Source organism: Dasypus novemcinctus, chromosome X, assembly GCF_030445035.2.
Source record: "Dasypus novemcinctus isolate mDasNov1 chromosome X, mDasNov1.1.hap2, whole genome shotgun sequence".
NCBI classification, from domain to species: Eukaryota; Metazoa; Chordata; class Mammalia; order Cingulata; family Dasypodidae; genus Dasypus; species Dasypus novemcinctus.
The window spans coordinates 99,498,886-99,511,101 of NC_080704.1; the positions used below are offsets into that span (position 1 = coordinate 99,498,886).

At 32.7% G+C, this 12,216-nt stretch overlaps 1 protein-coding gene across 10 annotated transcripts in view; it reads left to right on the forward strand.

Moving 5' to 3' along the window:
• Positions 1–12,216, forward strand: part of DIAPH2 (diaphanous related formin 2) — a 1,008,307-nt gene that overhangs the window by 262,617 nt on the left and 733,474 nt on the right. For all 10 annotated transcript variants that reach the window (XR_009184437.2, XM_004477009.4, XM_004477011.4 and 7 more), the window contains 4 exons: positions 6,268–6,342; positions 6,464–6,533; positions 9,876–10,012; positions 11,781–11,889. Coding sequence is in view for 9 of the 10 variants with exons in the window: in XM_004477009.4 (XP_004477066.1) it covers positions 6,268–6,342; positions 6,464–6,533; positions 9,876–10,012; positions 11,781–11,889 (391 nt within the window). In the remaining variant the exon portion in view is untranslated. The remainder of the gene's footprint in view (positions 1–6,267; positions 6,343–6,463; positions 6,534–9,875; positions 10,013–11,780; positions 11,890–12,216) is intronic.

The window sequence follows — 12,216 nt, forward strand, 5'->3', positions numbered from 1 at the left end:
TCTGAAGCACCATCCAGGGCAGCTCCATGCCCCAAAGACACCTCCACCTCTCATCTCTTCCTGCCCTTCCCCATACCCATCGTCCACCATGTCCACTTTTCCCAATCCAATGCCACCTCTTCTATGTGGACATTGGATTGGTTGTGTCCATTGCACCTCTATGTCAAGAGGAGGCTCAGATTCCACATGGATGCTGGATGCAGTCCTCCCATTTTCAGTTGTAATCACTCTAGGCTCCATGGTGTGGTGGTTGTCCTTCTTCAACTCCATCTTAGCTGAGTGTGGTAAGTCCAATAGATCAGATTGTAGGTGCTGGAGTCTGTTGAGGCTCAGGACCTGGCTATCACATTGTCAGTCCAGAGATTCAAATCCCCTAAATATATCTTAAACCCCAACATTAACTGCACCTCCAGCACATTAGCATGAAAGTCTTATGAAGGGAGATCCCATCTGAGTCCAGATTCATCACACATAAACACCATTTCCAAAGAGGGGCCATCTGACCTGGTAGTTAACCCCATTGGCCATGACCATAACTCCCATGGTTCTCTTTAGCCCTCAAAGGAACCAATATCTGGGGGTTGTATCTGCTTTATCTGTCTCTCTGACTCTGCTCAGTTGTGCATGAGGGCAAACCTTCTGCCAGCCTCCAGACTCTTTTTTAGAAACTCGTAGCCATATAAACTCATTTCTCCTTTCCATTTCCCCCTTACTTTAGGTCAAACAGCATTTTAAAGTCATGGTATTTTATGTAGACATGGATATTCTGCTGATCCGCATTGAACCTTCCGTATAAGGTCATTTTCCAGTTGCATCATCAGTTGGTAGTTGATAGTGGTCCCTTGGTGCCAGGGAGGCTCATCCCCGGGTGTCATGTCCCACGCTGGGGGGAAGGCATTGCATTTACATGCTGAGTTTGGCTTCGAGACTGGCCACATTTGAGTAACATGAAGGCTGACAGGAGGAAATTCCCAGGTACAATGTTGCTCTAGGCCTTGTTATTAGTTTTTTTTTTTTTTTGGTGTTTTTAAAGGAAAGTGTAATCTATCTAAAAATTGAAGTCAGAACCACTGAGAGGCAGAGATGGAAAATTTACATATGCAATCTTCCTATGAATCAGGTGAAAGAGGTCAGCAAATGTCATGATTCAAAGGTTTATTGCACAAATGTCTAAAAATGGCAGTACTGCATCTAATAGATACTTCATAATTGGTCAGAGATAGTTCATGCGCTAATTTACCATGAGGAAAAATTTCCAAGGACATTCAGATGTCCAAAGCTACTGTACTTTCAAGTAGAAAAACCTAAGTGGAGATCTATATATATAAATAAATGTTTTTATTGGACTATGATTAAGTTGGTGTGACATACACAAATCCGTGTTATAGTTTTTAAATTTATTTTATTTTATTTTTAAATGAATATATATTGACAGTGGAGTTACCTAAGAAGTTGTTTTTGTTGAACAAATTATCTTTTAAAGGGGCTAAACATATTAAATTTTTCTTGTTTATTGTTTGGAGATATTGATCCACAAACTAAATGTATGATATTGTCTACATTGAGTTATACGTTGGTTTCTATCACTAAGGGATCTTCTTTCCTTAAATGTATATGTGCTAAGGTTTGTATTTAATTGCATTCACGAGCATTACATTGATAACATTGATATTAGAATTGGAGGTTTTCCTGTAAAAAAGAAGCAAAATGCCCCATTTACAATCATTTTTAGTCTCCTAACCCTTTGAATTAGCTGTTTCATGTCATAATTTTAACAGCTTTCTGAATTCCCCCAAGAAACTCTGAACTTTCATTCATTTTATTTGATGTTCCAGTGCTTTGGTTTGTAGTATGAGATTAAACAAGGGAATGAAACACCATTAGAGAGAAATAAGATCCTTTGTACAGAACACATAACCCTCTATACTAGTCTTTAGCACTGTACCAATGGTGATAAAGGGATAACATGACTCTTACTGAGCTCCTTCACATGCGACCAATTGGCTTTACAGCTTACGGCACTCAGTATAGAACTTTCTAATTTTAGCTGTAGCCCTTTTGAAAGGTAGAAGTGAATCCATGCAATCTAATAAATGGACATGCAGGTGCTATTTTTTAATTAGGTCTGTATTGTATATAATGTACTGAATTTATCTGTCCATTAAATTTTTTATTTTAAATTATATTTACAAGAATAGTAACTAAATAATTCAAAGTGTGAATCTGCAATTTATGATGGAAGGCTGAGGTTTTGGGAAAACTGTGTAGGGTTTTCCTTTATGTGTATCTGCGAGGGAACAGATTTTCATTCCTTTGTCCAGTAGGCACACTTATAGAATTCTCCGCAATTTATTTTGCCCTGGAAAGCTAGAGGGAGAGAATCTTGCTTTCTTTTAGATTTACGGTTTAATGAATCCTCTGATACTTTTATTAAATGTTAGCATTTCTTTCCTTTGCTCATATAGATTAATATAGGTGAGCCATTGAAAAATAATGACCTTGAAAGTTCTGAAGACTTGGGATAGATTTCTCCTTTTAAAGCTTAATGTTCAGATATTATAATTCTTTCTCAGGATTATGCAAATGGACTATAAATATCACCTCTTACTCCCCTCACCATTGAACTTTTTATGAGTATTCTAATGCAAATTGTCCAGCACTAAATAAAATTAGAATTAAGTATACAAAAAGTTGCATAGTAACAGAAAACATGAAGTAATATGAATACCAAATATTTAAAAATACAGTTTTATTTGTTAAATAAATCAATAGAAATCTAGTATGTATAATCTAGTATTAGTGTTTAGATTCTTCTGTATATTTCATATTAAAATACTTTTCTTTAAATAATGAAAAGTTATTAAATGTTGACATTATTGAAAATGATGCTTTAATTCATGCCCAACATTCATACTATATTTTGGACTAGAAGATTCAAACAGTGTTCCAAGTTTTTGGTCCTTAACATTTTAAAAAATATCTTAATTCTAGCTTCATTGTGCTGTTTCACATGCATTATTTCAATTAATTCTCACAAAGACCTAATGAGGTAGAGGTACTTTTCTCATTCCTATTTTAAAGCGAAAAAACAATGTTAGAAAGGTTAAATAACTGATCAGAAACACAGCTAGACTATTGTAGTGATGGGATTGGAACCTAGTTTTATCTTCCTTTAAACTTACGTATTTACTGTGCCACTGCATAGATATCACAGCATATTCCATTAGTGGATGGTGGAATATTTTCCTGATATTTGAGGTTACTTGGGTAAAGATCTTTAATTTTGAATTTCTTGAACAGTGTACCAAATTTTGGACTCCCTCATAGAGACAAGCATGCCTTTTATACCTGTGGTAAGAAATGCTGTCTCACTGTGGGCCAGTCCTCTTCTTCCTAAATATTCTCCCTGGCTTCTTTTTCAATCTGCAAACCTCACTCTGGCTTCTTGCTCACTTATATATTAATCCTCCTGAATGATCTTTTTGTTGTTTTTGCTTGAGGGATTCATTTGTTTCACCTAGTCCCCTGACAAGGAATGATCACAAATGTAAACATAAAGTTGGGTGTGTAGCCTGTGAAGATACCACTTTAAGTTAGAAAACTTGATAACGTAAAATCACCAATATGTTAATACCTAAAAGGTGAGATTATGAACCGTATATACCCATGCAAAAGAAAGGTAATCATGTATATTCTGACCCTGTTCTTTCTGATAAGCTGTCTTACCTAAATCTTGACTAGAAATGTTTGCTGGATTTTCTGATTATCTTTCCTTAACAGTGTTTGGTATATTTCTTACAAAACTCAGAAATTTGAAAGTCAATAAAGATAGACAAAATATTTTGGTCTGTCATTCTCTCTACCTTAAAATTTTATTCTTTCCACCTTAAAATACATCCATTGTCCTAAAATATTCTCAGTTAAGACTTTCCTCTGCATATTTTATAATAAGTCCTGTCTCCTCACATGTAAATTTCATCATTGCGTCCTACTTTTTTTCCAGTCCAATAATAATTTTCATTTTCACTAATTGAAAGCAAAGTACCATAAACTGCACAACTTAAAGCAGTCTGGGGGGCGACTGATTTCTAGTGAACAAATATAAATCATGCCCCAAATCAAATTTTTCCCTCTAGACCAAGAAAGAAATAATCCTAATAGTTATAATAGTGCCAAGTGTAAAGAGAAGAGGACTCAAATTTAGAATTTTAAAAACAATTTGCAAACGTTATGTTCAAGGAAATCACATTTTATCTTTCTAAATGGGATAGCAGATATTGAGGCCTATATGTATAAATTTGTTCAGAATTCCTATTATTTTAAGCTTGCTGTAGGTTACATCATGCTATAATGATATCTGCTGATTTCCTTCTGTAATAGATTAAATGCGGTATATTATGCTTAACGTTGACGTCCTTTTATCATTCTACCACCATCCCACTGATTATCAAGAGTCTTTATAGAAAATAGCTTATTGCACTGGATGGTTACATGCCTAGATTGACTAGTAGCTAGGGGCCAATTATCATTACAATGCCATAATGATTTTTTATTACATTTTCACTATAGAAATTAGTGTTTGTTCAAAATGAGCTTCCATATGTCTTGGGGATGTGATTGGTTCTGAATATTGAGCTATTTTTAAAATATATTTTCTTCAGTGATCTGATGTCTTTTACTGATATTCTCTTAGAAATTCAAGTCCCTGCTTTTCAATAAGCTTTCCCTTTGGTAGAGATAAAGTGGTATCTTAAAGACTATGTGGAATGGCAATATCTCTGTGGAGGAGAGTGATGAGTGAAATATTGTAACTTTTTTGAGATTTTATAATTCAGAAGAGTGGACAAGACAGGGTTGGCAAGAATCCTAATGTCAAGCCATAAACGATAAATGAAGATATTATACATGGAGGTTCAAAAGAAGAAAAGCTCATATTTGGTTGTAGGACTTAACAGGTTAAAAACAAAACAAAATGTTAGTGGATTAATTGACAGTTTGAGCCTTGATGGGCTTCGAGAGGTGTAGTTATGTTACCGTCTGGGAAGAAAGAACAAATGAGTTAAAGCAAGGAAGTACAGAGAAGGCTCTCGGAAGGATAATTTTTCTGGGTTTATTGGAACTTGTAGTCTAAGCCTTGAGGCTGGAAAAGTAGGTTGAGGCTAGATCAGAATGTTGGGCCAAAGGATTTGAAATGTATTAGCTAGGTGAAGTGGAAATTTTTAGACAGTAAACTGTAGCTATGTGCAGTTTAATCTGGCATTTTGTAAAAAGAATAGAAGAAAGGAATCATGCTATGGAGATCTCAGTTGGGAAGCTCCTAGCATATTAAAAGAAAGTTAACTAGGGCTACACTAGAATTTCAGTGGAGACTATGAAAAGAAAGAAAGGAGGCATGTGTAGGAGGTACTCTAGAAGAATATTCATGACTGGATTGTAGGAAGTGAAACTAAATTCTACCTGATCAGCCTTCAGGCCCTTCTGCCAGGCAGGATTTCATCTCTCACCTGCCACTCTCCCTAACCTGCTTATTCAGCTTCCATTACACTGGTCTCCTTGCATTTCTTGAAACATGCCAAGCATGCTAGCTACCACCTCAGTACCCAATATGCCCTTATTTCCTCTCCTGGGAAAGTCCTCTCTCCCTTCAGGCTCTGTTCAAATGCCACCTTATCAAAGGATCCTTTTCTGACCACACTTTAAAAATATCATCCTGGCATTACCTATTCCACTTACCAAGGTTTTTTTTTTCCATCACTGTACCATAGCACTGACATAAACAAATAACTGTATAATAACATGTCAGTCTCCCTCTTTCTTGAAGGAAAGCTCCATGAAGCTAAGGACTTAGTTGTTGATTTTATTTTCCCCTTTTTGCATCGCTAGCACTTAGAACATACCTGATACTTAGTGGGCATTCAATAAATATCTGTTGAATGAAAGAACAGAATAAATTGAAAACTAAAAGATATGGGGGATTAAAAAATGACGCCAGTGGTATTAAGAGTGTAGTAGTGTTAACAGCGCTGAAGAGAGAGTGGATCTGGGGAGGTGAAGTCAGGGGAAGGTAAATTAAGCTTATAAATTCAGGCTTTAGAGTATGATGCTAGTAAAACAACCAAGGCAGCACTGTCTACCAGGCAGTCTAAAATGTAAAAAGAGGTCTGGGATTGAGGGTAAAGATTTCAGTAATTCAAAATTGCATTTTGGATACTTATGTTTTAAATATAAAAACTCATTTATACATTTATATTTTTGCTTATTTCTTAGCTGGGTTAACAACTTTGGCCATGAAGGTCTTGGACTCTTACTGGATGTGCTGGAAAAACTTCTGGACAAGAAACAGTAAGAATAAATATTAAAAAAATAGTTTTCTTTAAAAATAAATTAAAAAAAAAGATTTAAAAATATATTTGCCAAAGGGGAAATTTTAAAGAACAATATAATATTTTTTTCTTTTATTTAGGCAAGAAAATATTGACAAGAAGAATCAATATAAACTTATTCAGTGCCTCAAAGCATTTATGAATAATAAGGTAAGTAGTATTTTTTTCTGTCACAAAAGGTGAGAATTTCTCCAACAGTTTGGAAGTATGAAACAGACAAAATAATGGATGCTTATTCAGTTTACAAAAGGGTCTTCCTCTTTATGATGCAAATCATCATGCTTCATTTAAATAGTTTTTTCAAATATACTTTACTTCATAAAATATTCATTGGTAGTTTTTTGCAGTCATGCAAATATATCACTCCTGATCCCAAATGAGATGATATATATTTTTTTCTTTCATGGTAGTAGGAAAATTTAAGTTTCTTGTGTTGAGTACTATTTCCTTACAAAGAGTTCTTACTACATTGAAAAGAAAAATTCAAATTTACAGTTTCACTTGTTTGCTTTGTGAAATTAAGATTTCTTCTTTATGTTCAGTTAGTGTCAGTGAGTTAATACAGAAGATCTCTCTAGAAGATAGTAGGTTTTTTCCTTTATGTCTGCTTCCAGTTGCATTATGAGGGGCTCTGAATTTTAGAGAAATGTTTTTCTTCAAAAATAGTCTATGCTCATACTATGAAGTTATATTAACTTTTTCTAAAACCTTTTTTTTTTTTTACTGTATTGTCAATTATTTGCTTTTATACCTAGAGGTAAAATATCATTGACTAATTCACTTAATTACATAATTCCCTTCAAATAGTGTTTTAAAAGTCTCAAAATGATTAATAGAAATAAGTAATTATTATAAGCAGAGACTTGTCAAGTGTGAAATATAGCTGTTAATAAGCAATGCTGTAAGACTAAGTAATCTGTAAACTGTAAACAGTCTTTCTTAAGTATATGGTATTATATATAAGAATGTACATATGATACACATGTATCAAAATATAATTGACAGGTAGAATGGATGTTTGCTAGTTGATATGAAACTTTTTCGTAGATTATTCGAACTGTGCTGTTCTTTGAGAGTTTCTTCGAGAAAGACTCCCATTAGTAGTACTAGCATGGAATTTCTCAACTTCTGTGCTCTTAATCCTTGGCTACAATTTTATGCAGAATCTGATACCTAATAAGCAATTAACAGGCTTTGCTTCTTTCCAGTTAAAGATGGACCTCATTCTTCAACTGAAGAAAAAAAAAGAAATAATAGAAAGAGAAAGTACTAGAAACCACATGTTTTGCCACTAGTATGCTGAGTGGCCTTTGGAAAATCACTTGACTTTTTTAGCTATCAGTCTCCTCACCTGTAAAATTCTCTGTAGGAACCCTTGTTCTAAATTCTTATTGACTTGTGTTGTTAACTGTCCTATTAATAGATTTCGAGGCTACCAAGTGGCTGTAATCAGTATTGTCACTATAAAATGTCTCCCATAGGACATAAGTTGATGTGTCAATGTATTTTCTTATTTCTTAAGAGTTTGGTAGTTTTAAAAAAACATAATATTGACTTAGATTAGTCTAAACTCAGGTTAACTTTTAGTTAGGGAATGTTAATATCTTGCACATTGGTAATCAGAATGTGAATAAATGGGACTTTTAATTATAGGCATATGAAACAATGGGCATTAAGCATGCATTCACAATTAAAAATACAGAGAGATATATCCATTTCTTTTAGAAATATTGTCTAAATAATGAAACGTGCATCTAATGACCTAAATATCAAATTTGCTAGCCCATCAAATTTAGATGAATTCCTTCACAATTATTTTTCCTTATTCAATGCATGTAATAGTAAGATCATAAAAAGCCTATTGTTCCTTACCTTCTATTGCTCTAATATTGCACAGATATTTGTACTGATGGTTTTTCAGATATGTATCTCATATCGTCATCTTTTTTGTGCCTGTGTCTTAAAAAAAAATTAAAACAATAAAAATTAAAAAACGCAAAAAATTTTACTCTCAGTTTATGTTTAAATCAGTTGTTTTAACATTGGCAGTTGCGTGATAGTCATGTATGCCTTAGTTCTGCACATGCATTTATCACTTATATTCCTTACTATTATATTGTCCACCATTATACATATCAGTCCATTTTGTTTTCTTTGCTCCTTTCTACTCTTATCTATTAAATTTCCTTTTTCTTTTCTTTTTTTCTGTCTTGCCTTCATATATTTCCTTATTTATTATGACCTCTGGTAAAGCCATGTTTTAGCTAAATTTTTTCCCTGATTCTTTTAGTGGATAAATTAGGAATCATGGAAATATTTGCATTTTTGGATTTTAAATATAAAGCTTAGATTGAAATAGTAATTATGCTCCTATGAAATGTTGTTAGATTTCACCATTAGACTGTGAAAGGAAGCAAATATATTTCATAAGTAACCTGAGAAAAATTTTGTGGGTTAGAGACCAAAGAAAATATCTCCTTAATGACATAAAAACCCAACTTTTGGACATTTTTACCTATTCATTCTTGTAATGCACACACATGTGCATTCATGCTTAGAAAATAATTGATATGGTGTGGGGGCATTTTCAGGATTTGGAGTTGTCCTGGGTGGTGCTGCAGGGATGGATGCTGGACGTTGTGTGTCCTGCTACGGCCCACTAAGTGAACTGTGGGAGAGTGTGGTCTACAATGTGGATCACTGTCCTTGTGGTGCAGCAGTGCTCCAGAATGTATTCGCCAGGTGCAGTGGATGTACCGCGATGATGGAAGAGGTTATTGCTGTGAGAGGGGTGGGGTGGGTTGGGTGGGGAGTATATGGGGACCTCATATTTTTTTAATGTAACATTTAAAAGAAAATAAAGATGAAAAAAAGAAAAGGAAACAACTGAAAATAGTTTCTTCTCTGCATAGTTGACAGTGACAATAAAACTGCAGTGCCTTTTCTTTGGGTTTATAGCTTTTATAGTGCAAAAAGAGGAAGATAAGAGAGAAATTATGGGAAAATCCCTACAGTGGCTTATTGCTTATTTAACTGCCATATAGCATGCAAAAGAACTTTTCAACATTATCCCCTTTTTGTTCTGTTTAATTTTACACACAAGCATATTGGAGAATTTAACTATGAAATCCAGACTTTTCCAGGGAGACCCAATGACATTAATAGAATTACTTCAGAAAATCCTAACAGTATGGGCTTTACATGTTCCTCTTTGTTAAAGAAATACTGATTGTTCACACATGCCTCTCAAAGTTTTATGGAACTTTTAGAGCAGGTTAACAGAGATCATGTTTGATCAAGGGGGAAAATTCCAAGATATAGTGATTGAAAAAAAAATAAAGACATCTACATTTGAAGAAAATTCATATAATTAGATGGAACCTCATTGTGGAGGTGTGGGTTTTCAGAAAATCATTGTATTTTGCTTTTTTAACCTAAAGACGTATTCTATTGGACATTTTGAATGAAGACTCTTTTTTTTTTTTTTTTTAGTTTGGGTTGCAAAGGATTCTGGGAGATGAAAGAAGTCTTTTACTATTGGCAAGAGCAATTGACCCCAAACAACCCAACATGATGACTGAAATAGTGAAAATACTTTCTGCTATTTGCATTGTAGGAGAAGAGAACATGTAAGTATTGTTGTATTAACTGCATGGAAAATTAGATTTAATATCTTATTTTGCTTTCATTTCTTTATAAATACTTTGCATGAAAACAATATAAAATTTTAGAAAGTTTTTGACTGACATTTTGATCTTGTCTAATTATATTTTAGCATTTTTTGTGATATTTTGAAAAATAGTTTTAAAAAGAATCCTAATGGAGAAATTTTCAAAGTAGTATTAATGAGGGGGGTGGGGGGTATATGGTGACCTCTTATATTTTTTTAATGTAACATTAAAAAAAAATAGTGAAAAAAAATTGTGGTTTTTTTTTCTACCTGAAGGTAAGCATTCATTAGAGAAGTAGAAAAATCGAATGAGAGAGTTATTTTGAGAAATACACACACACAAACATACCCACCCTATATATATGTACATCACATAATTTGACTTTTTTGTATAACTGAATTTGACTAGATGCCTTTATTTTGCCCTTTTATTTTATAATTGTATGTTACTATATCTGCCTTTAGTACAGGAAAGGATGAAGCAATTATTCATAGAATGAAATAAACTAACATTTTTTTAAAAAAGGACAAAAAATTGTTGACAATTATTCAGAGGTTATATATGTGCCAGATTTATCAAGTTATTGTTGAATATGCAGAATTATTGTGGAAATAATATTAAATCAGAAGCATAATTTCATTTTGGATTTCATTTAATAAACCTTTTTAAGGAAACCCTTGTGATTAAAAAAAAATAAGAAATAGCTGCTAAGCATATAAACAGAGATCTTTTGAACATTTTGTGTTCCACGTGTAATTTCAATTTGATTCCAAACAGCCATGCAAAGATTTAAGAATGTTGTAAAATGTTGACTTTCTGATTCCTGTTAGAATAAAGTAAGATATTGCTTAGTGCTTTCTAGTGTCCTTAGAAACCAAAGGATATATATTTAATACTATATAGCATTGTCTTATCCCAATGAGAATAAACTAAGAATGAAATAACATATTCAAAAGTAATGTATCCTTAGGTTTTATAGAAATAAATCAGTTGATACTTAATTCATAAAATGCATAAAGGGCAACTTAGCTTGATGTAATTGTTATGATTTAATTACAGTTTCTTATATCTTTTGTTAAGAGTAATATACTATGTAGAGGTTAATTTGATCTAGACATAGTATGGAGATAGTTACCAATATTTTTGTTCAGGTAAATATGTTTCTTGTGCTAGTACTAGGTTATTATATATGCTTCTTTAGTTACCGGGCTTTTCTCTTTGAGACTTTTTTTCCTTTTCATTATCAAAGAATATTAATATTTTATGTTCTTTTTAAAAATGTTCACTCTTTTATATATTATATTTCTCAAGTCTAATTTTCTATGCAGTTAATACAGTGGAATAAATTGATAAGTAATTGTAGCTGCCATATCATGTTTAAATGATGTTAATATCTGTGTTAACACATGAAATATCAAAATCTGAAAATTTAAATTTTGGTATTTATCAATTAAGTATACTTTTAAAAATATCACCCAGAAAAATTATTTTCTTCAAAGATTTCTTAATTGAATTTTCATTTGGATGTCCTAAAATAATTTAAAATTGTTAGTAGTTAACTTATAGAAATATGTGAATAGGAACATATGCTTAAATTTTAATGGTCTTTCTATGCATCAGAAGCCAGAAAGAAATAGGGAAGACTGAAAGAGATAACCCATACTCTTAATGTATATGTAAGATGTATTTCTCATTTCTTTTTTTTTATTATTTCCCTTCTCAACAGTCTAGATAAACTTTTAGGGGCCATAACTACAGCAGCAGAAAGAAATAATAGGGAACGATTTTCACCAATTGTGGAAGGATTAGAAAATCATGAAGCCTTGCAATTACAGGTGAGCTAGCTTTGTCTTAAATTGCTGCTAAGCTTTTATTGAGAGTACTCATTTTGCATGATGCTATCTCCATTTTATTTGGCATGTAAATAAAATGGAATTTAAAAATAAAATTATTCTTGTTGCTTGGTCAATTTATAAAAGCTAGAAGTTTTCTTTATGAGAATACCAATCCATTTAAAATTAGGTGAAACACTTTTGGATTATTATAAATTTGGTTATTATGATTATCATTAATATCCATTAATGAATGTAATAAACTAGGAAAATTGAAGCCTTAATAATAATCAGTACAAGAAGATAAGCAAATGAGCCAATGCTGTCATC